Here is a 25466-nt window from a genome sequence, read left to right as displayed (position 1 = left end):
TCGGCTACACCGGCCGGCTTATAATAATTAATCTTTATTAATGACAGACTGTTTAGACATTTATCGCCATTGTCAAGCATGTGCGAATATAATTTTTCGTGAGGCTGTTTATAAATGTGACTCGTTTATGCCCGCCGGAGTGGCCGAGCGGTTGTAGGCGCTTCAGTCTGGAACCGCGCGACCTCTACGGTCGCAGGTTCGAACCTGCCTCGGGCATGGATGTGTCGGATGTCCTTAGGTTAGTTAGGTTTAAGTAGTTCTAAGTTCTAGGGGACTGATGACCTTAGATGTTAAGTCCCATAGTGCTCAGAACCATTTGAACCATTTTTTGACTTGTTTATTTTGAAGTGACTATACTGTACGCAGATCTAGAATAATGTGGCGTTCATATTACGTCATTATTGAGCTGTCTTACAACTGTCAGTGTTCTTATTACATGGTAAGACACGTTAATTACGGTTTGACAGTAGTTTGGCATTTCTAGTGTTACCAAAGATAAATGTGACAAAATTTAATTAGTAAAATAATATCGCTGTTCATCGGTATAATCTTTGTAAACAAATAGCGACTTAATCATACAATTGTCAAACTACTGTCAAACCATAGTTGACGTATTGTTTTCAATATATTTATGTAATTTACCATGTAATCAAGACATTGACAGTTACAAGACAGTTCACTAACGACGTAATATGGACGTCACATCATACTACGAGTATAATATAGTCACTTTAATATAAATGATATTCGAATTTGTACACGGCCTCGCCAAAATTGCATTCGCAGCTACTTGACATTGGCGATAAATGCTGAAACACTCTGTCGTTAATGAAGAATAGTTTTTATAAGCAGCTTTTCTGGTGCATCTTTCTAATAATCATGTCATTATCTGACCTCCTACGCGGCTGGCTCTAAAGGAGAAAAACTGCAACGTGACAGCTCTATGAGGAGTGTCAGAAGAACTATATGAAACGAAGACGCCCCAGAAAAGTAAGATTATTGTATCCACATTCCTAGATTTCCAGAAAGTGTTTGACACGGTGCCCCACTGCAGATTCTTAACGAAGATTCGATCATACAGTTTCCCAGATATGTTACTGGCTAGAAGCCTTCTTAAAAATATAACTCAGTACGTTGCCCTCGACGGTGAGTGTTCATCAGAGACAAGAATGTCTGCAGCGCCCCAGGGAAGAGTGATAGGACAGCTATTATTCTCTGTATAAATAAATGATCTGGTGGACAGGGCGAGAAGCCATCTGCGACTGTTTGCTGATGATGCTGTGGTGTCCGGGGAGATATCATCATTGAGTGACTGAAGGAGCATACATGACGACTTAGACAAAATTTCTGGTTGGTGCGATGAACAGCAGTTCGCCTTAAAAGTAGAAAAACGTAAACCAAAGCATATGAGTAGGAAACCAAACCTATAATTTTCGAATAAAGCACTAGTACTGTTTTGCTTGAACAGTCAAGTCCTTCAAGTATCTAGGCAGAATGTTGCAAAGCGATATGAAATGCAACGAGCATGTAAGGATTGTAGTGAGGAAGGCAAACGGTCGACTTCGTTTTATTGGAAGAGTTTCAGGAAGGTACAGTTAATCTGTAAAGGAGGCTACATATAGGACGCTAGTGCAGGCGCGCCCGCAGGTTTTTGTCTCAGTAGGGGCAAAAAATTTTCACCATATAAAGCTGTTGTGTCTAGTTTATACAGCATAGACACAATGAGGTAGCTAGGTGCACGCTAAACTAACGCAGACGGGCTTGAAGTACTGGAACAGGAGACTTATTAATGCACTAAAGAAAAGTACGTAGTTTTATAATACTTAACTTTATTCTCTTGTTGGAATACATCTCTCTTGAATATTAGTAAGCTATAAGCACTGATACAAATGGCGCCTTGCTAGGTAGTAGCTATGGACTAAGCTGAAGGCTATTCTATCTGTCTCTCGGCAAATGGGAGGAAAACTTGGTAGGTCTAGTCGCAAGCAATGTCGTCCGTACAACTGGGGCGAGGTCTAGTCCGTGTCTCGTGACCTGCCATGTGGTGGCGCTAGGTTGCGATTACACAGTGGCGACACGCGGGTCCGACATGTACTACAGGACCGCGGCCGATTTAAGTTACCACCTAGCAAGTGTGGTGTCTAACGGTGACACCACAAAAGCGTTTAAAAACACTGCTCATGCAGTGAACGCAGTTGGATTTAAGTTAACAGTCCGGAAAAAACCGGTTCACTACAATCAACTGTGTAAACCGCACTTGAAGCCAGCAGAGGTACTGGCTTCGTCTTTATTGTCTCCATCAGCACAACTACTGGAATTTTTAATAGTAATGGTAGCGTTTGACTCACCCTTTTCCTGAGATACCTCATCATAGACAGTATCTTCTTCGACACCTCCACTTTCATTTGTAGTTTTCATTCGCTTATGAGGTACAAAAAACTTACGTATATCGGTCATTTTGCCACTGTATACACTGCGCTTTTACTTTCACAACGCACAAACGTCTATGCAAACCACAATCATGGAACACCGTGCACTTACAACTCACAATGAATTTACACAACCCTTAAAGCGATGCGATGCCGAACCAAACTGAGCGATGACTAAAGAACAGAAGCTGAAATCGTATCACAGTGGGGGAGGGAGGAAGGGGTTTTGGTTCAACAATGAAACAGCGCGGTGTCCATTAGACCGCAAGCCAGCGACTTTGAGTTTCGCGCGATCGTTTGGAGCGGTTTCTTGCGATGGATGTGGAAATATTTATGCGATATGTTCCTATTAGAACATAACAAGACTCATCTAGAACGTTCCGGAAATGAAGGTAGCTCACGCCACACCTTGCTAAATCACATTCGTTGACAGTAGTTCCAATGACGAATATTGCCTACTTCTACAGACAAGTAGCGATATTAGTGGCCATACAGTACCCTCGAACACTTCTTCAGCAAACGAAAAGGAACATAATACAATACGCTAATTTAAATTAGCGTCTGACAATTCTTAACCATTATTTGAAATTTCAAAGAATAAAATTTTGCCGAGTTTGTTTTGTTGTGCAACTGTATTATGTTGCCAGTTGAGGTTTATGAAGAGGTTTGTACCTAGTGAAGTGGGAACAGAGAGGGTGACATTTTAGTACCCTGTAAGTCAACATTAACTCTCACCATGGGTACCATTCTTAATGGGACCACGTACACATGTGGTAGTTTGTCGATCGGCAGATTCGCTTTATTTTATTACAGCTTATTAGTAATGCCCAGAGTTTGTTAACATGTAAACGGTCTTTCCTTATCAGATATGCATTGTTTACAGTTACTGAAGTCTCGAATATTCCGGCTATAGATATCTATCTTTAATTTTGTATTTTTCGTCATATAGATACTGTATCGTAGATTATTTTTCAAAGAAGATATCATTTTTTTACGTATGTGTTTAACGTCCCTTTATGACACAACTGACTCTTTTAATATGTAAAGAAAGAACAATGGGCGTGCCTTCAGGGAAAACGCTTAAATTTTGTTCAAGAATGCATTTGTAAAAGTTAACAATAAACTGCAACTACCCCCCCCCCCCCACCTGCGGGCGCCACTGCGCTAGTGCAATCTGTACTTGAGTACTGCTCGGTTGTTTGGGATCCGTACCAAGTCGGATTGAAGGGCAATATCAAAGCAATTCACAGTCGGGCTGCTAGATTTGTTATTGGTAAGTTCGAGCAACAAGAAAATATTACGAAGATGCTTCGGGAACTCAAATGGAATGCCTAGATGGCGACGCTGTTTTCGAGGACTGCTATTGGGAAAATTTAGTGAACCGGCATTTGGAGCTGACTGTAGAACGTTTCTACTGCCGCCAATGTATATTTCGTGGAAGGATCACGAAGTGTTCAGGAGCCAGTGACGCCACTTAAGGTGCTGCAGTCATAGTGCCAAATGATAAGGCTCTTCCAGGCCGTGTGAGTGATCTTTACCGAAACCCCCCTGGAAGACTAAGGTAATATCACTGACCCATATAAATGAAGAGGGAAAAAAAAAAAACCTACAGCTGGCGTGGCGTTTCGCTCGCAGAATTGACGGCAATCTTCAGAGACTGACCTTGTCGAACTTCTCCTCGGAGAGGGCGGCCGTGCCGAGCACGGAGTACTTCTGGAACTGGCGGCGGATGTCGGGGTCCTTGTACGTGTGCCACGGGTACTTGATCGTCTCCAGCCACTGCTGCTTCTGGAACTTGGCGTGCTCCGCCGACACGTTTAGCTGCAACAAAGGAGAGCAAAAACGTACATTAGAACATGTGTCGAGAAATAAGGATAGCATGCTTCAGGAGACTTAGCCTTCTGACTAGTATTTATCCTCCTCAGACGCTCTGAAGCATACATGACACATCCAAATACTATTTTTTTTCCGAGTCAGGGAAGTCTCTGTGCCTGACTGTAGCGTGTACAAATTATGCGCTTGCAGTGCATTGCATGTTTTCTTTTCTGCGTGTTTCCGGCAGGTGGCAGCAACATCTGCTTAAATGAAGTTGTTTATCGCAATGTCAGCATGTCTTCGAGAAACAAAGATAATTTCCATTTGTTTTTAGTAATTTTGGACTAGAATGTATTTAGAACACGCTATAATTTCCCAAGATACCGTAAACTATCTAATTAGTGATTTTTTTTTATTTCATCACAACAATACAGCAACATATGCAGAGAACTGGAAAACAGTATCCTGCTTGATATTTTATTTTGATTATAAGCTTACTTCGGCTTTATCGCCTTCATCAGTATATGTCCTGACGTTGTAGATGGACATATGTCAACTTTGGGTAAACCATTACTGCTCTCTGTAGTTGTTGGTTGTAATATTATTTTCAGCAACATTTATATTGTTCAATAATTTGCTGTTGCACGTATATCATAATAAATTTTTTAATACCTGATAAGAAAACCTATTATAATATACGTGCAACAGCAAATTGTTGAATAGCTTTAAAACTTTGCTGAAAAAAATATTTACAGCCAACAACTACAGACAACAATAGCGGTTTACTGAAAGTCGACATATGTCCATCTACAACGTCAGGACATATACTGATGAAGGCGATGAAGCCGAAGTAAGCCTATACACCAAACTAAAATGTGAAGCAACATACTATTTTACAATTCTCTGCATAACGTCCTACTGTGACATTAATATATGCTGCAGGTCCCACGATACAGAAACAGCTACATGTATTTATCGATGTAGCACTGGGACGACGACCTCCACTGCAACACTCCAATGGCACTGATTTCATTATTTTAAGGTGTCTAAGTTTTCTGAGTAATGTACATATGCCAGTTATTTTCTAACATAATATTATTCGATTTGAAGACGCTCTAAAATTTTGACGAAGCACATTAATTTCTTAAATTTAGTCTTTTTATTTTATTTTGTCTCAGAACAATAAAAACTTTTCATTCATGAAGCTAACACACACACACACACACACAAACCAACAAACAAACCAAGCTACCTCTAGAGCTATCTTACTCCCACAGCATTTCTACTCAAATAATCATTCCTGTATACACCAAATTTGGTTGAAACATCTTGGTGACTAAAATTTTGAGGATCGGTCTTGAGTCGTGCTTCGCAGTTCAACTGGTAGAAAAAGTGCCGGCTAAAGGCACACATGGCGCGTTCGTGCTTTCATGCCACCTCCACCGCAACCCCTATGAGGGCAGGTGCATGTCATTCCCACAGTGCTTACTTATACCAATATAGTACGTCATGTGTGTACTAACAAGGAGAGGTCCATAGCGCAGGGACTGACTTTTTGAAATCATCTATGTGGTGGTGTAGGTTAAGGTCCCAGGAATCAAACCTCGCTGCCATTCACCCTGGTGGGCCGTCGTTTACGAAAAGTAGATGACAAAAAATTTCGGAATTTCGCGTGATGTCTTCATCTTTTTCTTTCTTCTTTTTTTTTTTTTTAAAAAAAAGGTTAATAGACTGATCGCGCAGCGTAACGCTTAAAGTACGGGCCGCAAGTGCAAGAAGTTGTGGGTTTCAATCTTGTCAGGTGCTTTGAAATTTTTTATTTTCAATTATTAATTGAGTTAAATGTATTGTTATTTCTATTCCTTTGCCACATCATTTTAATCACCATATTAATTTTTTTTCAAATTGCAATCATTTTCTGTTCTATTGCCCTTTTTCCAGTTGAGGTCTTTGTGCGTGTGAATTTAATTATTTTTATTTATGTAACAACACTTGAAAATGCCGATTTCAGACGAAATAATCTATTCACTTTGACTTTGCAATTGAGTTAAAAATTTATTTTTCGTTACAAGATAACAATTAGTTTGGTCGGCAATGTCTTACAAAATGGAGAAAGGAACACAGATGAAGATTTAAATGAAAGAAGGGATTGTAAACAAAACGAAATTCAAGCAAAATAAGGAACAGAAATAATGAATGTAATAACGTGGACAAAAATACAGGATGACAAAACGTAAGAAGTTAATTAAAATCACATGCACAAAGATTCAAAACGTCGATCTCATCGCTGGGGACTTGTCCTGATAAGTTTGGTTGCAATCGATACGTTGATTTAGGAAGATATGTGGGACATACATACATACATACAATGACAGTACGATACTCAAGACATCAAATACAAATCACGTGTCGGAATAGACACCTGCGCTCCCACTCTCCCTAGGCAACATTTTCTGTCTCGAATTTTTTGTATGCTTCATCAGAAGTGATTCCGAGCTCATGGGCAACAGTTTGACAACTGTCCTTTTTCAAAGTGCGATCTTTGTATACACTACTTTCGATGCCACGTCGCTCTCGTCGTAGGCGAAACGCATTTATGAAATTCATAGTTCTCTCGTTTGTCCAGTTCTCCACTCTACAACAGGCAAAACAGGGTGCTACATGTATGCGCGCAAACTCTGGAACAGAAGCGAAACGATACAGGTTTCTCTCTGACACGTGACTGCAGCAGGGAAGAAAGGTGAGAGCAGGACCCTTGGTGAAAAAACACCGGCACTCACTCGGCAGTACTTCGGTAACTATCTGCAACATCAGCAATATTGCCCGGCCATACCGCAAAATTGCCTTCTACTGCAGCCACATAGCAGCAATATAGACGGTAAACGCTACTGCGGCCAAATATTTCCGCAAAATACGGCCCACATAAAATTGGTAATTCGAACTATTTCGTCAGTTTGCAGACAACTGCTGCTTCTTCTAAGTGTTCGCGAAGCTATCTGTTTCCTCAACAGACACACAACATACTACAGTACACAAACCAATTGCAAGAATGACTTCAAAGACGTACAACTGTTTTACTTTTGCGGAACAAAAGCGTGTTATCGATACCGTGGAACGTGGAGTGGGAAAAACAATACAGGATGCAGCCAGCGAACTCGGGATTCTGTCACACTTGCTGCCGAGACTCTTGAAGCAGACACTAAAATTACTGAAACTGTAACGTAAGGAAGGAGGATGCGGACACAGCGAATTGAGTTCCCACGTCTTGAAGAGTGATAACTGAAATGGCTCAAGGACTGAACAGACAGAACGCCGCGTCCAGCGGCAAGGCCACGCCACACAAGTGAGAGCGGCAGAATCCGCGTTATTCAGCTGTGCATGGGACGGGGCAGCTATCGCTGACGTGGACGCGGGCGGGAAATGCAGTCTCACGTCACACAGCGCACACATCTCACGGGATGTTGTAAGGTGCCTCTTACGTGAGGAAGACATTTTTACCAGTTTTAATAAATTATTGTCTCTTATTGATGTATTTACGATAGTTAGGAAGTGCTGTAGTCCGTAGCCAGCCATGATTCGGCGAGCATTTCCCACGCTGGCTGGCTAGGTGACGAAGCGACCGTATGTCGCGCGTAGTGGGGTGGGGCTCGGCGCTGGACCGTTGCAACAAGCGTCAGCCTGGGAAATATACGTGACCGGAAGTACCGCCATCTTGGCACCAAAGTCACCGATTTTGTTTATTTATATTTAATAATTAAAGTCATTTATGAGAACATGAATACTAGGAGGAGCCACTGGATATTTAAAACTATTTATCATAATTTTGCCTCGTTAAAATTCACTCCCGTTCAATAACAAACGCATATCTTAGTACCGTAAGTACGAACTTGATCGGAAATCCACGAAATGTGGCGAAACTAGTAAGAGATACGGACTGCGCGCCTAAGTCGGCAGTCGGCGTTAAGAGCTCTTCCTGTCTTGTTCGATGGTAGCCAAATTCTCGGTTACGAGTAGTTTGTGGCATGAGTGTTTCATTATTGATCTAATAGGGAAAAAGTTATATTACGGCATTCTGAATGTTAATTTCGAATAAACAGATACCCCACAGTTGATCGACAGCAATTTCAGATAATTGGCTTCCACCGACAGAGACATCCAATGCGCCAATGAAGAATCTGCGCGGGACGACATTTACGAGAGCTGCACCGCGCACAGGTAGGAGGAAATCCGACGACACGACCCACCAAGGCGGATCAAGGAAGGTCCGACTTACACTCGCAAATTCCAGGTGGAAATGCTGACCAGTTATACTGTACGTCACATATACCACCCTCTACGGACTCGTGGCTAAGCTGAGTAATAACAGTATCAGTTTAGAAGGAGGATCTTGCGACGTGCCGGTTAGCGTGATTTGTGGCTGCAGCTCTCTCCAGCGGCAGCTGTCGGCTGCATCTGGCTCGCAAACCACGCAGATTGTTTACGAAGGTGGGCGAGTAATCAATTCCCTCTGTTAGCTCTATTAAAAGGCACATCTCCTATCTTGTTCTGTCTGTCGTATACAAAAATAAAAATTTCAATATCCACGAAAATATTATAGGAAAAACTGGAAAGTTCCATGGCCAGTCAGTAAGGATATCAGGTTATAAAGTTTCATAAAATCAGAGAAACCCACTCTTGAGAGAGAGCGCGCACTTATTACATACATAACGCCACATATTACAGAAAATATTTGTATTATGGTTCAAATGGCTCTGAGCACTTAACTTCTGAGGTCATCAGTGCCCTAGAACTTAGAACTACTTAAACTTAACTAACATCACACACATCCATGCCCGAGGCAGGATTCGAACCGGCGACCGTAGCGGACGCGCGGTTACAGACTGAAGCGCCTACAACCGCTCGGCCACTGAGCCGTCTAACAGCGAAAGTCTTTTATGAAATATTTTAACTAAAGTTCAGTCTTGATCACAACACTTACGTCTCAATAACATAGGTGACCGGTTTCGGTTATATTTATATAACCATATTCAGACCCATGGCTTCCTTGGAGGAAGGTAGTCGGAGCTCTCCTCAGCTGCCCCACTCTGATCTCCAGGCCGAGAGTGCTCAGGAGGATGTCTCCATCAGGAAATTTGTGAACAGTGAATATAAATGGTAGCGTGGTGATTCTCTTATAGCACGTGACCATAAATGTGGTGTATATGTTTCCACGTTTCAGTACTTTAGGTGCCGGCCGTGGTGGCCGAGCGGTTCTAGGCGCTACGGTCGCAGGTTCGAATCCTGCCTCGGGCATCGATGTGTGTGATGTCCTTAGGTTAGTTAGGTTCAAGTAGTTCTAAGTTCTAGGGGACTGATGACCTCAGATGTTAAGTTCCATAGTGCTCAGAGCCATTTGAAACATTTCAGTACGGTACTTTAGGTGTCCAGAGTACCTTATTGTACAATTTATGTTTCTCTCTCACACATACGCTGAATGACAGTCACTGAAAGTTAGTTTATACATGTCTGTTTTGCTGAATTCACTTGAAGTTGTGCAGAGTGTTTGTAAACTTGCTTTGCAATGTCACTACGACCACAACAATACATAACAGAACGTTTCCCTCTTCATCTCATATATTCTTGTCTGGTTATTCCAATAACTGAGGACAGAACTAGCTTATTCACATCCTTTAAACAGCAAAATCCGCAATGTAGCGCACGTCTCGAAGCATGGAGCATCGTGGAATCCACTCCGCCCAAGGAGGCTAAAATATAAACTCCTCGAAAGAATACGCTGTACCTTCACTTATCCTAATCTCCTTCATCCTGCCACGGATATTGGACGCACGGCGACCAAGCTGTCGGCCGATGTTATCGGGCAACCTCTGGCGACCGTTGTCGGTGACGCTCTGATCTCAGCCTTAGATCGGTATTACACTATCAAATTCCTCTGACAAAGTTGCTTTGTCAAATATATTTCCCATGGTGCAATAGGGGACTTTTGTCAGATGTTGCCTTCCGTCAACTTTATCTGACAAATCTAGCGCTTCGCCTTAGATTTGATCACAGAAAACGATTTTCTGTTTAGCGAAAGCCGCTAGCATGTATAAACACGCAGCGAAACGATGGTGTGTTTGTATATGGACTGGAGAACCACATTCAAAATGCAAACGGGGTCGTATTTCGGTGCTTGTTGTGGCGTTATAAATGTGGAAAGATGTTTTACGATCTAGGATGAAATAAAATGTTTTTGCTTTTTCAGGTAGGGAGATGGAAATCCACTCTCTTGCCTTAACCCGAATTAGAATAGTCTCCACTGACAGATTTGTATAAGACTTCCAAACTAGGAAAGATGAAAGAAAAGTTCATTGTCACCATTTATGTTTATTTGTTCGTTGAAAAGGCAATTAAGGAACTGTTGTTGTTTGTCAAGGGCACAAAATTAGCACAAAACGATTCATCGGTGATGCATCAGTAATAGCTGAAAGTGAATAAGAATTGAGTTTTGTGCTAGACGTAATGAAAGATGTGCTAGCTGAAGGTTTAGATATGCACAGAAAGAAGAAAGTGTAGCAGGCGGACATGGCAGAGAACTAAATGTTGCAGCCGAGAAAATGAAACGCGATAGGTATGCGCAAGGCATAGAAGCAAGGACAAGGCCAACAGGTGTTTTATAAGAATAAATAGCGGCTAATGTATAAGAACGTAGAAATCGTGTCTAGCTTTCAATGCATTAAAATGAGCGTGAAATCCGTAAATAAATTTGGAAAACTAGCTACTGTCGGCGTATACAGTGCGAAAGAATTTCGGAAGCAGGCGGATATACTCATCAGTTCTATTTGTCGGCGTACTTAATATCAGCACAGTGGTGGTAAGGGGCAAGTGTTGTGTGATGTTTTCTTACAAGTTCCAGCCTCCATTGCTGGTGGCAAAGGAGAGTGAAGCACTGACAATGCCAGCCAGCTCGCTCGTGCTGGCGAAACGTCAGAAAAAACTCGCCACACAAACGTCGGCCGAAGAACCAGGGACAGAAACCAACAGGCGATTTCTCGATGTTTTCCTACTTCAGAAGCGGATTTAGCAAGTATGAAAATCTCGGGCGCCTGAAACGTGCTCCTGAGAAACTTTCTCCATCCCGCGTGCAAACTCTTTTTTTGTCCAAAGAGTGAGGTCGACGCTAGAAGGCTACAGGAGGAGAGTGGAGTCACATCGCGGCTGTGGCGAGAAACACATCGAGAAAACAACACAGCTGCGTCTAGCGACATCTAAGACACACCTGTACTGCTTGCAGAGATCATTAAACACTATTTTGAATGCCATCGAAGCAATTTTTATATAGAAACCTGCCGAATGGACTAAAAAAATTTAAAGCGAATTCACTCCAAAGGTTGGTTTCTTCAAGACCTCAGTGCTGTATTACGCATCGTCCTTCTGAACATAGGACTGAATGACCGAGCCAGATATAGTTTCACATTAACATAAATGGTTACTAGAGGTGAAGTGAACAGTAAGAACACTAAACTTTCACAACGGAGTACAACATCCATTACAACAATGCGAAATGGACAGGGGTGTTAATTCTGCACACCTCTACAGAATCAAAGTTTTAACCTCTCGATGTCACGAAGATCACCCATCAGAAGTTGATCAATTGCTGCTCGGCTGTTCACGCTACGTCATTGAGCAGGACAAACCTTGTAAGGCAGTCGTCAAACTGGGAATTGCTTCACTTGGAAGTATCACGAACCTTGCCCGACAGCCAAAACTCTGCGTCAACACCGGAAGAAACTTTCAAGAGACAAACATTTATCTCCCAAGTTATGAATACACCGACCCAGTAGTGAACACCAGCAGCTGCTACCATAAGAAGAAAAAGAAGAAACTGTATGCACCCATTTAGTCATTTTATAACTGGTTATTTGGGTACAGTGTTAATATCTTGCCCGATTAGTTATTTAATTCCAAGGATGATCCCCATAACGCTCACTACAGTGAAAAAGACTTGCCAGTTCCACGACCCAGTCATATTAATATAACAGTCGCCTATGTTCGATGCCGCCGGCCGGTGTGGCCGTGCGGTTCTAGGCGCTACAGTCTGGAGCCGAGCGACCGCTACGGTCATAGGTTCGAATCCTGCCTCTGGCATGGATGTGTGTGATGTCCTTAGGTTAGTTAGGTTTAAGTAGTTCTAAGGGAATGATGACCACAGATGTTAAGTCCCATAGTGCTCAGAGCCATTTGAACCATATTTTTTGTTCGATACCAACGTACAATAACGACTCACAGACAGCAGGTGGCGGCACTAACAGTGGAAGGTATATTAAGCGTGTCAGGCGGATTCGAAAAACAGTGTACTCGTTGTAGTAATGCGGAATCGCAGCGATTTATCTGTCGTCCAGAAGTGCATGATCATTTGCTTTCGGGCCATGGGTGGAGCATTCCCGAAAAGGCTAAGTTTTTAAACTGTTCGTATGCCGCTGTGGTTAAAGTAAACCGCGCATGTGAAAATGGCGCTATCCTAAACCGCCAACGAGGCAGCTGTGATGCACAACGTGTCATACATGACGGGCGAACGACGGCTGCGGAGATGTGTCCGGGCGAACAGAGGAGCAACTGATATGAAACTTCCCGGCAGATTAAAACTGTGTGCCGGACACAGACTCGAACTCGGGACCTTTGCCTTTCGCGGGCAAGTGCTCCACAAAGATACGGAGAAGAGATTCTTTAAAGTCTGGAAGGTAGGAGACGAGATACTGACAGAAGTAAAGTTGTAAGGGCGGGGCGTGAGTCTTGCTTGGGTAGTTCAGATGGTAGAGCACTTGCCCGCGAATGGCAAAGGCCCCGAGTTCGAGTCTCGGTCCGGCACACAGTTTTAATCTACCAGGAAGTTTCATATCAGCGCACACTCCGCTGCAGAGTGAAAATCTCATTCTGGAGACGAGTAACTGTTTGCAAATGACCGCCAGATGTATCAAGGGGCTGTCAACAGTGTCTCCCCAACAACCGTTCAGAGAATTTTGCTCTGCATAGGCCTCCGCAGCAGGGGCCTGATTCATGCACCCATGCTGACTGCCGTTTGCAAGCCGGTACCCCAACTGGACGTCCACTGACTGGTGACTGGTGGCCTTTTCAGATAATAATAATAATGAGCGTATGGCACTGGTGGCCGGGAGACCCCTCGCGGGGGCCACTACGGCGACTGGCGAGTGAATGAGGATGAAACAGACGCAACACCCAGTCATCTCGAGGCAGAGAAAATCCCTGACCCCGCCGGGACCCCGTGCGCGGGAAGCGAGAACGCGACCTCAAGACCACTAGCCGCGGACGCCTTTTCAGATGAATCGCGTTTTATGTTCCATCGGACATATGGTCGCTGGCGTGTAAGGAGTGAAACGTCTGAAAGCAAAGAACAATCGTCGGAAGAGTCCAGGCCGGAGCTTTATTGTCTGAGGAATGTTTTCGTGGCATTCCCTGGGTAATATGGTCATTCTGGAAGGCAATAGGGGTCAACACAAGTACGCATCCATCCCTAGGGCCCATGTCCACCCCTATACGCAGTTTCAATATTATGAAAAGGGAAGTTGCTACTCACCATATAGTGATGCTGAGTCGCAGATAGCACAACAAAAATACTGTCACAAATAAGCCGCGCGGTCTAGGGCGTCATGCCACGGTTCGTGCAGCTCCCCCCGTCGGAGGTTCGAGTCCTGCCTCAGGCATGGGTGTGTCTGTTGTTCTTAGCATAAGTTAGTCTAAGTTAGTTTAAGTAGTGTGTCAGACTAGAAACCGATGACCTTACCAGTTTGGTTCAAATGGCTCTGAGCACTATGGGACTCAACATCTTAGGTCATAAGTCCCCTAGAACTGAGAACTACTTAAACCTAACTAACCTAAGGACATCACACACACCCATGCCCGAGGCAGTATTCGAACCTGCGACCGTAGCAGTCCCGCGGTTCCGGACTGCAGCGCCAGAACCGCACGTCCACCGCGGCCGGCTTAGCAGTTTGGTCCCTTAGGAATTCACACACATTTTTTTTTGTCACAAATAAGCTTTCGGCCAGCACAGCCTTCGTAAAAAATGGACCACACACACAAACACACACACACACACACACACACACACACACACACACACACACACGCAAACGCAACTTACACGCATATGATAGCATTCTCTGGCAAGTGGTAGTTGCTACTCACCATGTAGTGGAGATGCTGTGTCGCAGATAGCACAACAAAAAGAGTGTCACAAATAAGCTTTCGGCCAGCAAGACCTTCTTCAAAAATGGACGACAGACACACTCACACAAACGCAACTCACACACACAAGACAGCAGTCTCTGGCAACTGAAGCAGCATCTCCGCTGTATGGGGAGTAGCAACTTTCCTTTTCGTAATACCGCTACATTCCACACTGGATTTTCCTATACGCAGTGTGTGTTTCCTCGGCACGATGGTATCTAGCAGCAGGGTAATGAAACATGTACCACAGCACGCTGTGTAAGTGTGTAGATCGAAAAGCAGCAGTATGAGTTTATCCTACTCTACAGGACACCAAACTCCGTGGATTCAAACCCATTCGAGAATCTGGACGGCCACCTTGGGTGGGCTGTTCGCGCCATGGATCCTCAGCAGAGAAACCTAGCGCAGCTGTCCACGACTCTGGAGTCAGCACGGCTCCACATTTCTTTTGGTGCCTTCCAGAACCTCACTGACACTCTTCCTGCACGTCTCATAGTAGTCTACCAATCGACACGGCGCAGTGGTTAGCACACTGGACAAGCATTCGCGAGGACGACGGTTCAAACCCGCGTCCGGCCGTCCTGATTTTGCTTTTCTGTGATTTTCCTAACTCGCTTCAGGCAAATGCCGGGATGGTTCCTTTGAAAGGGCACAGCCGACTTACTTCCCCATCCTTCCATAATCCGATGGGACCGATGACCTCGATGTTTGGTCCCCTCTCCCAAATCAACCAACCAACCAATCGTAGTAGTCCGCACTGCAGAAGGTGGTTTTCCAGACTTTTGACAGCTGGTGTATTAACGTGACTGCACGCTGTATTATCCACAGACCAGAATAAAAAAGTTTGTTTGTGTTATTTCTAGTGATAATATGTAATTAAGAAAAACAGTGCGATATCGACGCCAGCTTCGCCGAACGCACATAACGCTGCCTCTCAGCTTCGAGGGGAACGGCACACATGTTCAAACCTGCCGTTCTCCGCTGGGTGGCGCCACGCCTACACGCCACCAGAGGGCCCTAAAATCACACGACCTCACTGCGTGTGACTCTGAGAGGCCGGCGCACTTTTTTAAACAGTCGCAATTCAAAAGGAAATCGAGCCTACTCGTCGTCATCCTTTTCGTCCAAATCTGTCGCATACGCAGGTCGTGGCCAGAAACGAAAGTGACAGAAGTGGACGCTCCATGTGGCCAAGCGTTTAGGAAAAGTAGCCTTTTTGGTGTGGATCGTTCTAGGCATGAACTGTTTACGTTGACATAGCTTCCAGGCAGCGGTGGCGCAGCGGAAAGACTACAGAACGATAATCCGAGGGTTGTACAATGGAGTCCCAAAGCAGAAACTCTTGTTTTCAATTTTTACGTTTATAACACTTCAAATCAACCGAAATAATGCCAAATATGTTGAATTTATCAATATTTTCATGAAAAGCAAAAGCAAAGGGAAAAGTAAATTTTGCGATTGAAAATATACGAGGGCATCCAGAACGTAACAAACTCTATGAATCTAAATTACATTATACACACTTTAAAAGCACATTCTTAAGCTATTTTTCTACATAATCGCAACTCAGATTGAGGCACTTTCGTGCCGTGGCACAAATTTTTCAATACCGGTTCTGTAGAAATCTGCTTCCTACGATGGCAGCCATTGGTTTATGCCGACATGCAGTTCGGCGTCAGTATCAAAGCGTTGTGTAGCGAGGCATGTCTTCATTGCTGGGAAGAGGCGGCAGTCGCTCGGCGCCAAATCCGGGCTCTATGGTGGAGTGAATGATCAAACACCTCACATCCAAAATCTTGTAGGAGCTCTCCGATACGACTAGCCGTGTGTAGACATGCGTTGTCGCGAGAGGAAAAAAAAATACTTTTGGGATAAATTTTCCCCGCTGCTTGTTTCGTATCGCCCGCCTTAACTTTGTCGGTGTTTGAGTTAACTGTTGTCACTTTTAAGGAAATCGACGAGAATTACTCTCTTGAGTCCCAAAACAAAAAGCCATTTACTTTCTTGAGGACAGCGCTTGCAAACACTTCCTTGGTTTCTTGGGAGAATGTAAGTCCCCTTTCCATTGACTGCCTCTTTCTTTCACAACTGACATGCTGCACCCAAGTCCCGTTCCCAGTTACGATGTGGTCCATAACCATTATTCTCGCAATCTTTGAGGAAGATCACTGCTGCAGCCAGTCTGTTTTTTTTTTTTTTTTTTTTTTTGTGCGGTCTTTTGTTAGGATATTGGGAACCCACCTAGCAAAATATCTGTGGTAACCAAGCTTCTCTATCACAGTTTCATGCAACAATCTCCGTGAAATTTGGGGGAAATGTTGTGAAAGTTTCGTAATTGTGGAACGATGATATTCACAAATTTTGTCGCCGATTTCCATCACCAGTTCGTCAGCGTCCACGAGGACTCTGCAAATAACTTCCCAAGGAGGAACTGTAATTAAAGCGTAAATGACTTCGTATTCTGTTGGTTTCATTTTGATCTTCAAGCAGTCCTCGTCGGTTAATGCAATCCTACTATGTCTATTTTTATCGGCAGGTAAAGAATTGATCAAAAAGCTTCAAAATTGCTCTTATCTCATCGAGAGACAAGAAGAAATCACATCCCCAGCCTGTAGCTATCCTCACCAGTATTTGGCATGGTTTGCCGCCAATATGAACCTTTTAGGAATGTAAACGACGTTTAACTTTCAATAGACACTTTAAAAGATTCATGTAACTGTAAAAACTGGCGTCTGTAACTCGTGCAAGGTGCCGATAAATTTACTGCTTCTCCTGTTTTTTTTTCCGGTGAATATCACCTCAGCGCGTGTAAATCATCATGTGTAAAATAATAAAAGAATAATTTCATGAACGCAATTCTCGTGTATGGCTTAGAACCCTTTCTAGAAATTATTTACAATCCTAAATTTGCCTTTCTCCTTTCACGCCTTTCATGGAAATATTAATGCATAGAGTACATTGATCATCATTTCGGTTGATCTGCAGTGTACTTAACGTAAAAATTGAAAATAAAAATATTTCCCCATACGCTCTCAAACCCATGACCCTCGGATTATCGTCCTGTATTCTATCTCTGTTGGTTCATCATGGACAGGAGACTAGGCTGGTTAAGTAACTGTCAATGTCAATGAAATTCTGCATTAGTCATGTAACTAAGATGTTATTTTATTTTATTTTTAATTAACGATATCCAGGGAGTTAAGGCACTATATGACATTTTCGTTTATTTGGAGAGATGCATATTGGGCTTTAAGGTGGCATTGTGAAATTATGACAATGGTAGCCTTCAGAATAAAATAAAATAACATCTTAGTTACTCGGCTGTTGGAGAATTTAATTGACAATTACAATTTCTGTATTCTTTCCGCTACCCCAACCGGAACCTGGAAACTGCATTACCATAAATGGCCCATGCAACGTCCAATCCGTGCGAAAACGCTTTTTTTCCTGCACACGTGGCCATCTGGAGCTCTCATTTGTCACTTTCACTTACATCCAAGCCCTGCTTATATTGTAATTTGAACGAAATTGGTGATGACGAGGAGGCGCGGTTCCCTTGTCAGAGGTTCGCCTCCAGATTCAGTGCTTCTGTACTGTAGACTTGCCAACATTCGTACGGAAGACCGCACTGAGCGCAATACGTCTACACAGCACAACGCCACTAAACACTATTTATACAATGGGGTGACAAAAGTCATGGGACACCTCCTAATATCGTGTCTGACCTCATTCTGCCCGGCGTAGTGCAGCAACCCGACGTGGAATGGACTCAACAGGTCGCTGGAAGTCCCCTGCAAATATACTGAACCATGCTGCCTCTGTATTCGCCAATAACTTTGAAAATGTTCTAGGTGCAGGAGTTTGTGCACGAACTGACCTCTCGATTATGTCCCATAAATGTTAGATGGGACTCACGTCGAGGGGTTCTTGCTGGCCAAACCATTCATTCGCTCGAATTGTCCAGAATGTTCTTCAAACCAACCACGAACAGTTGTGGCCTGGTGGCATCAAAATCTCGTAGTTATTTGGAAACAAAGTCCACGAATGGCTGCAAATGGTCTCCAAGCCGTTCAGTTGGACCAGGAAATCCAATGCATTCCGTGCAAACACAGCCCACAACATTTCGTGGTGTCTGCAGCACACTCGAATCCTACCATCTGCTCTTACCAGCTGAAATCGGGACTCATCTGACCAGGCCACAGTTTACCAGGCGTCTAGAGTCCAGCCGATATGCTCACGAGTCCAGGAGAGGCGCCGCAGGCGATGCCGTGCTGTTAGGAAAGGCACTCGCGTCCGTTCGTCAGCTGCCAAGCCCATCAACGCCACATTTCGCAGCACTGTCGTTCGTCGTACGTCCCAGATTGAGTTCTGCGCTTGCTTCACGCAGTGTTGCTTGTTCGTTAGCACTGACAATTCTACTCAAACGCCGCTGCTCTCGGTCGTTAAGTGAAGGCCGTCGACCGCTGCGTTGTCCGCGGTGAGAGGTTCAAATGGCTCTGAGCACTATGAGACTTAACATCTGAGGCCATCAGTCCCCTAGAACTTAGAACTACTTAAACCTAACTAACCTAAGGACATCACACACATCCATGCCTGAGGCAGGATTCGAACCTACGACCGTAGCGGTCGCGCGGTTCCCGACTGAAGCGCCTAGAACCGATCGGCCACAGCGGCCGGCTGCAGTGAGAGTTAATGCCTGAAATTTGGTATTCTCGGCACACACTTGAAGTGGATCTCGGAATACTGAATTGCCTCGCGATTTGCAAAATGGAATGTCCAATCCGTCTAGTTCCAACTAATATTCAGCGTTCAAAGTCTATTAATTCCCCTCGTGCGGCCATAACCACGTCGAAAATCTTGTCACATGGATCACCTGAGTACAAATGACAACTCCGTCACTGCACTCACCTTTCATACCTAGTGTTCGCTACACTACCGCCATCTATATACTCGTACGTGCATATCGGTATCCCGTAACTTTCTTCATCTCATCGTATTCAGAGACTAGCAGAGTGCATCAACATTCAAGATATTTTGTTTCTATTAAGAACTTTACTTTCAATGTATATAACTCAGCAACCACAGAAGAACCTACAGCACTTCAAAATTATGTCTGTCTCAGTGATGAAGTGTACATAGTATATCTAATCTTATTAATGTGTTATCCTCTTGTAGACGTCTGGATGTCTTTATTAGATTCCTCTACCACCGACACATTAGTGAGATGTGTCGAAAGCCCACTGTTTACGTAACAGCTCGTATGTAATTGTGAGATAATACATAACAGTGCAATTGGCTAAATAGCTGGGTAGCCAGTGGTCAAACAAACAGAATAAAGAAGGCCTCATCTTTTGATCTGAAGTCCGACATTTACCCAGCTAGCCGATAAAGCACATTGGGATCTCTTATAAAATACTCGACAGCTGCAACTCTTCTTTTTTTTTCCTTTGTACGTGTGCATTACCTTCTCATTTACCGTAAAGGCACACGCCGCTATTCGCTGCAACAACGTGGAAATCCCGCCCAGTTAGTTACGGATTTCCTCACTGCACACAATGGCGTTTTCAGAATACTGGCGACTACGTCCCTGTCCTAGGCAAGCGCTCATGACGTACGCCTCGCGCTGGTCGGTCTGGTCAGATAGCTCACCTGGTAACAAAATGGTTCAAATGGCTCTGAGCACTATGGGACTCAACTGCTGAGGTCATTAGTCCCCTAGAACTTAGAACTAGTTAAACCTAACTAACCTAAGGACATCACACACATCCATGCCCGAGGGAGGATTCGAACCTGCGACCGTAGCGGTCGCGCGGTTCCAGACTGTAGCGCCTAGAACCGCTCGGCCACCCGGCCGGCTCAGGGAAAAGCTTACTACATATTAAAAACGGAAATAAATAGTCGTCACTTTGATTTCAGAGGTCTGGCAACAGCGTCTTTTTCAGAGTAAACTAAGAGAATTCAGGTTCATCTATTATTGTAAATTATTATAGTCTTTTTAACGCGGAAATATGTTTCGGCATATTTTCATCATCATCATCATATGGATTTGTAAAATGCAAACATGTTTTAGGTACTAATTATTTTTCATTAAATAAATAGTATCATTAAACTATGTCAAATAAATTATTTTAATAACTGGGTACCTTTTTTGGCTCGCGTGTGTGCAAAAGCGCATATCGATAGGGTCTTGACTAGCTCAACAAGAAATGGTACGTTTTGCTGTTTAATCTTAGAATGCACCTGAGCAGAAAGTTTTCGTTAGCTCCGTTTTATGTATAAAAATGGCGCTATACGCAGCCCGCTATTTGTAACGAGTGGCCCACGACCACGAAATGTAAGGTATCATGTTCGAAGTTGAATCTGTTAATTTATCTTGTTGTATGGTGGTATAAACACATTGTATTTCCACAGTTCTGAAGATGCTCGCCTTGGTCGAGTGAAACATGCAAAATAAAGAAAAAGTTACATGCGCCTAGTGGCAGCTCTACAATTATATAATGTTTTTTTGTTTTATGAAAACTGGTTAAGTATTAAATAAGGAATTAATTCTCGCCCACCCTGTAGTTGGGTTTTCTGGAGATTATTTAAAAATGTGTTGAAAAAAAACTGGCAGTTTTTTTGGGTCGGCCTACATCACAACCCTGATTAGAACCCTATCTCACTCCCTCCTCAATTGACGCCTCCTTTCATGTACGCCTAATTCAACTCTTGTAACTGTAGTCTGGTTAGGTACAGATCAACATTCGAGTATGGTATTTGGAATATATGCGATATATTAGATAACATGCTAAGAGAATTGCGGACCGAGAGGCTTGTTAAGATACGGAGAGAACCTTGTTCGTGAAGTCTCAATACAGCATGGCAACAACACTGTTGTCCATACTTCGCAAGTCACGCCACAAAATCGTGTCCGACCTGCAGGTAAACCGACAGAACAATGAGAATACCTGTGTGTGTGTGTGTGTGTGTGTGTGTGTGTGTGTGTGTCTACAGAGAGCTGCAAGGTCGGGCACTTGTGCCTGGCCGATCCCTTCTCCAGATAGCCAACCAGTAGCAGTCCGTGCCAGCCACGACCTTCTCCAGAAGTCTCCAGCTGCGCTTGCACTGTGCGTCCCCACATACCATTAGGGTCTCAATTACGTGGACGGCGCAGGGCTCTCGGTCGAGTATATTGAGAAAAGGGACGAACGGTCAGAAATGAATATCTCATGTGGCGCAAGGTCTCGAATGAAAAACGCACGGGAACCACCTGGTGTTCGTAAACTGTGTTTCGGCATCTACGTTGGCGGCACCAGTTTCGGAATCAACAGACAATCGTCTATCTTGCATCCGCAGTGTATTTTTCTGTGGGTCTACGCGAAGCCGCTGGTACATTACATCCCAGCAGAAACCAAGTAGGAACTTAAAATATTTTTTGAAGGCCATTGCTAATACCTGTTCTATATTTTATAAAATACATGACAACAGCTGTTTTATGTTATTTATAATCACTAACGCTTTCATTTAAAAACCATCATCACAGTAAAAAAAGTAAATATCATGTCATATCTACGACACATTTTTTGCTGAATGCAACTTCGTTTTATTGAGGATTCCAGTACACCATATCATTCCCCACTCTTTGGGCTAAAACATACTACTTTTCAACATAACCTCCGTTCAATGTGATGGCCTTACGCCACCTGACTGTGAGGTCCCGTACGCATGGCACCACTCTACTGGTAGACGTCGGAGCCATCGTCTTGCTGCATCAACAAACCCCCCATCATCCACGTACTGCTCCCCGAGAAGTGTACCCGTCATTGGCCCAAAGAGATGGAAATCAGAAGGTGCAAGATCCGGGCTGTAAGATGGAAGCCGGCGGATACACACCTTTGAGTACCCCAAATGGTGGACGAGTGTGTCAGCACGATACACAGATACGTTCAGTTCAGCAGCGCGAGGTGCTTGATTGTGATCCATCAGTCACCTCGAATGAGAGTGTCCGCACGTTCCAACATTGCAGGGATCACACCTGTGTGCGGCCGGCCGGCACGCACGAGATCGGGCAGATTTTAGCGATGATGATACACTTCGCCCAACGACTCACCATGCTTTTGTTCACTGGCAGGTCTCCGTATACATTCTGCAAGCGTGTATGAATATTTGGATGCTCTGCTATTATGCCAAAATAAACGGAGTGACAACTCTCTGCTTGGAACGCACTTTCGTTGTAGACGCCACTTTGAAGTCTATGTATAGCACCACGTCCTATCGGGACTGCATGGAACTACATGGGCTGAAGCGGGAACATTCCGCGCTCTCTCACAACATATTCCGCATTTTTTCAACCGAAATTGGCGGAGAAAAAATGCGTTGAATTACTTATTCAACGCCCCTGGTATATAGCAATGTTATGAGTGTACCCCATCAGACTGATAAACATCTAAAGGACAAACAGGTATCCTTGTTCAGGAGGTGGTGTGTCCGACGCGAAGGCACACTTATAACAGGTCATCAGCCAACTGTAAACTAATTAAGGAGCAATCGACCGTAAGTTGTTCATGTCAATAAATGAATAGTCATTCATTTCCGACCACTGATGAGTTATCTCATTTGACTAGCTGTTTCCGTGGGTGGACGAGTTGTGTGGAACGTGTAGGGGAGGTAAATTCGATAATTCGTCTGATTTCCTTATGACACCGTCCTGTTCTGGCCAGCGCTCGTGGTATTTATGGCACTCGAAATCTGAGTGATGCGATTAAGATGTACGGAGAAAGTCTAGTTATCTACACTAATAACTTTTCACTACTACTAGACGAATTTTCATCTACATCTACATCCATACTCCGCAAGCCACCTAACGGTGTGTGGCGGAGGGTACCTTGAGTACCTCTATCGGTTCTCACTTCTATTCCAGTCTCATGGGGGTTATCACAGACAACGTTAGTATAGCTTGGGGCACAATTAGGTTTTATTTCATCAAAATCGGATCACATAAAAAAGGTACTGTAATTGAAAATTTTGTCCTTACTAATAAGAGGGTGATTCAAATGAAAACCTTAAATATTTTTTAAAATATTATTTATTGTGCAGACGTGGTACAAAGCTGTATCACTTTTCAACACAATCTCCCCCATGCTCAATGCAAGTCCTCCAGCGCTTACAAAGAGCATAAATTCCTTTAGAAAAAAATTCTTTTGGTAGTCCGCGCAACCACTCATGCACCGCGTGGAGTACCTTCTTCATCAGAACGGAACTTCTTTACTCCAATTGCGTCTTTGAGTGATCCAAACATATGGAAATCACTTGGGGCAAGGTCTGGTGAGTATGGTGGATGAAGAAGATACTCAAAATACAGGTCTGTGATTGTTGCAACTGTTGTACGGGCAGTGTGGGCCCTTGCATTGTCATGTTGCAAAAGGACACCTGCTGACAGCAATCCACGTCGCTCTGATTTGATTGCAGGCCGTAGATGATTTTTTAGGAGATCTGTGTATGATGCACTGGTGACAGTAGTCCCTCTACGCGTGTAATGCTCCAAAATGACGCCTTTTTCGTCCCAAAACAGAGTCAGCATGACCTTCCCTGCTGATGGTTCTGTTCGAAACTTCTTTGGTTTTGGTGATGAGGAATGGCGCCATTCCTTGCTCGCTCTCTTCGTTTCCGGTTGGTGGAAGTGAACCCATGCTTCATCCCCAGTAACGATTCTTGCAAGGAAGCCATCACCTTCTCGTTCAGAGCGCCGAATAAGTTCTTCACAACCATCAACACGTCGTTCTCTCATTTCAGTAATCAGCTGCAGTGGCAACCATCTTCCAGACTCTTTGTGAAACTGGAGCACATCATGCACAATGTGGTGTGCCGACCCATGACTAATCTGTAAATATGCTGCAATGTCATTCAGTGTCACTCGGCGGTTTTCCTTCACTATGGCTTCATCTGCTGCCATGTTCTGTGGAGTCACAACTCGTTGTGCCTGACCTGGACGAGGAGCATCTTCCAGTGAAGTCACACCATTTGCGAACTTCCTTCTCCATTCGTAGACTTGCTGCTGTGACAAACATGCATCACCATACTGAACCTTCATTCACACCTTCACTACGCAAAAACTGAATAACAGAGCGCTGTTCTTCCCTGGTGCAAGTCGCAAGTGAGGCGGCCATCTTTATACTGATACTACGACGGTATGTGTGCATCTGCACTATGCTGCCTCCTACAGGCCATCCTGCAAGCGGTTTGTAGTACGCTTACCAACTTACAGGATAACGGCGCGAAATTTCGATTTGTTATTACAAACTTAAAGTTTTCATTTGACTCACCCTCGTATCGTAAATGCGAAAGTAATTCTTTCTCCGACATTTTCACGACCAACCCGCTGAACTGATTCGGCACGCAGTTCGCATATTTCCGGAGCAATGTCCCACCATATGTCTACTTACACATCAATCAATTCCCGTAAATTACGGAGCGGTGGTGTGTGGGTGCGGAGCTGTCGCCCGGTAGCGTCCGAGATGTGTTCCATCGCTTTCATATCAGGTGAGTTTGGTGGTCAAGACATCAACATGAGTTCGTTATCATGTTGCTCAAACGACTGTAGCACGGTTCTGGCCTTGTGACACGGAGAATTACCCTGCTGGAAGCTGCCAGCACCGTCGGAAAGACATCAAGCATTAATGTATGCAGGTGGTCCATACTAATGTTCATTGTCCACAGATGTCATGATGCCTTCGATTACTACCACCGGTCCCACGCAAGCTTCGGTGAACGTCCCTCACAGCATAATACTGGCCCCACCAGTGCATGTATCAAACAGACACTCGCCTGGATGACGGCCTGGTGTAATATGATACATCTGACCAGCTGACTCCTTTCCACTTATCACTGGTCCCACTTCAATTAACCCCTGCCCACTACAATCGGAATTTACGGAGTCACTGGGTCAGCATGGGAATAAGTAGGGGTTGTCTGCTGCGGAGTTCCGTGTTCGACATACTGCTCCAACACTCCCGCCTGCGC

At 44.1% G+C, this 25466-nt stretch overlaps 1 protein-coding gene across 2 annotated transcripts in view; it reads right to left on the bottom strand.

Moving 5' to 3' along the window:
* The window catches only part of LOC126215370 (angiotensin-converting enzyme-like), a 296275-nt gene that overhangs the window by 83681 nt on the left and 187128 nt on the right, over positions 1-25466 (bottom strand). For both annotated transcript variants that reach the window (XM_049942064.1, XM_049942065.1), the window contains exon 3: positions 4092-4250. In XM_049942064.1, coding sequence (XP_049798021.1) covers positions 4092-4250 — 159 coding nt within the window. The remainder of the gene's footprint in view (positions 1-4091; positions 4251-25466) is intronic.

This window comes from Schistocerca nitens, chromosome 12 (genome assembly GCF_023898315.1).
Source record: "Schistocerca nitens isolate TAMUIC-IGC-003100 chromosome 12, iqSchNite1.1, whole genome shotgun sequence".
Taxonomy (NCBI): domain Eukaryota; kingdom Metazoa; phylum Arthropoda; class Insecta; order Orthoptera; family Acrididae; genus Schistocerca; species Schistocerca nitens.
Note: the sequence above shows the minus strand (reverse complement) of the source record. Positions and strands in the feature narration are given on the sequence as shown.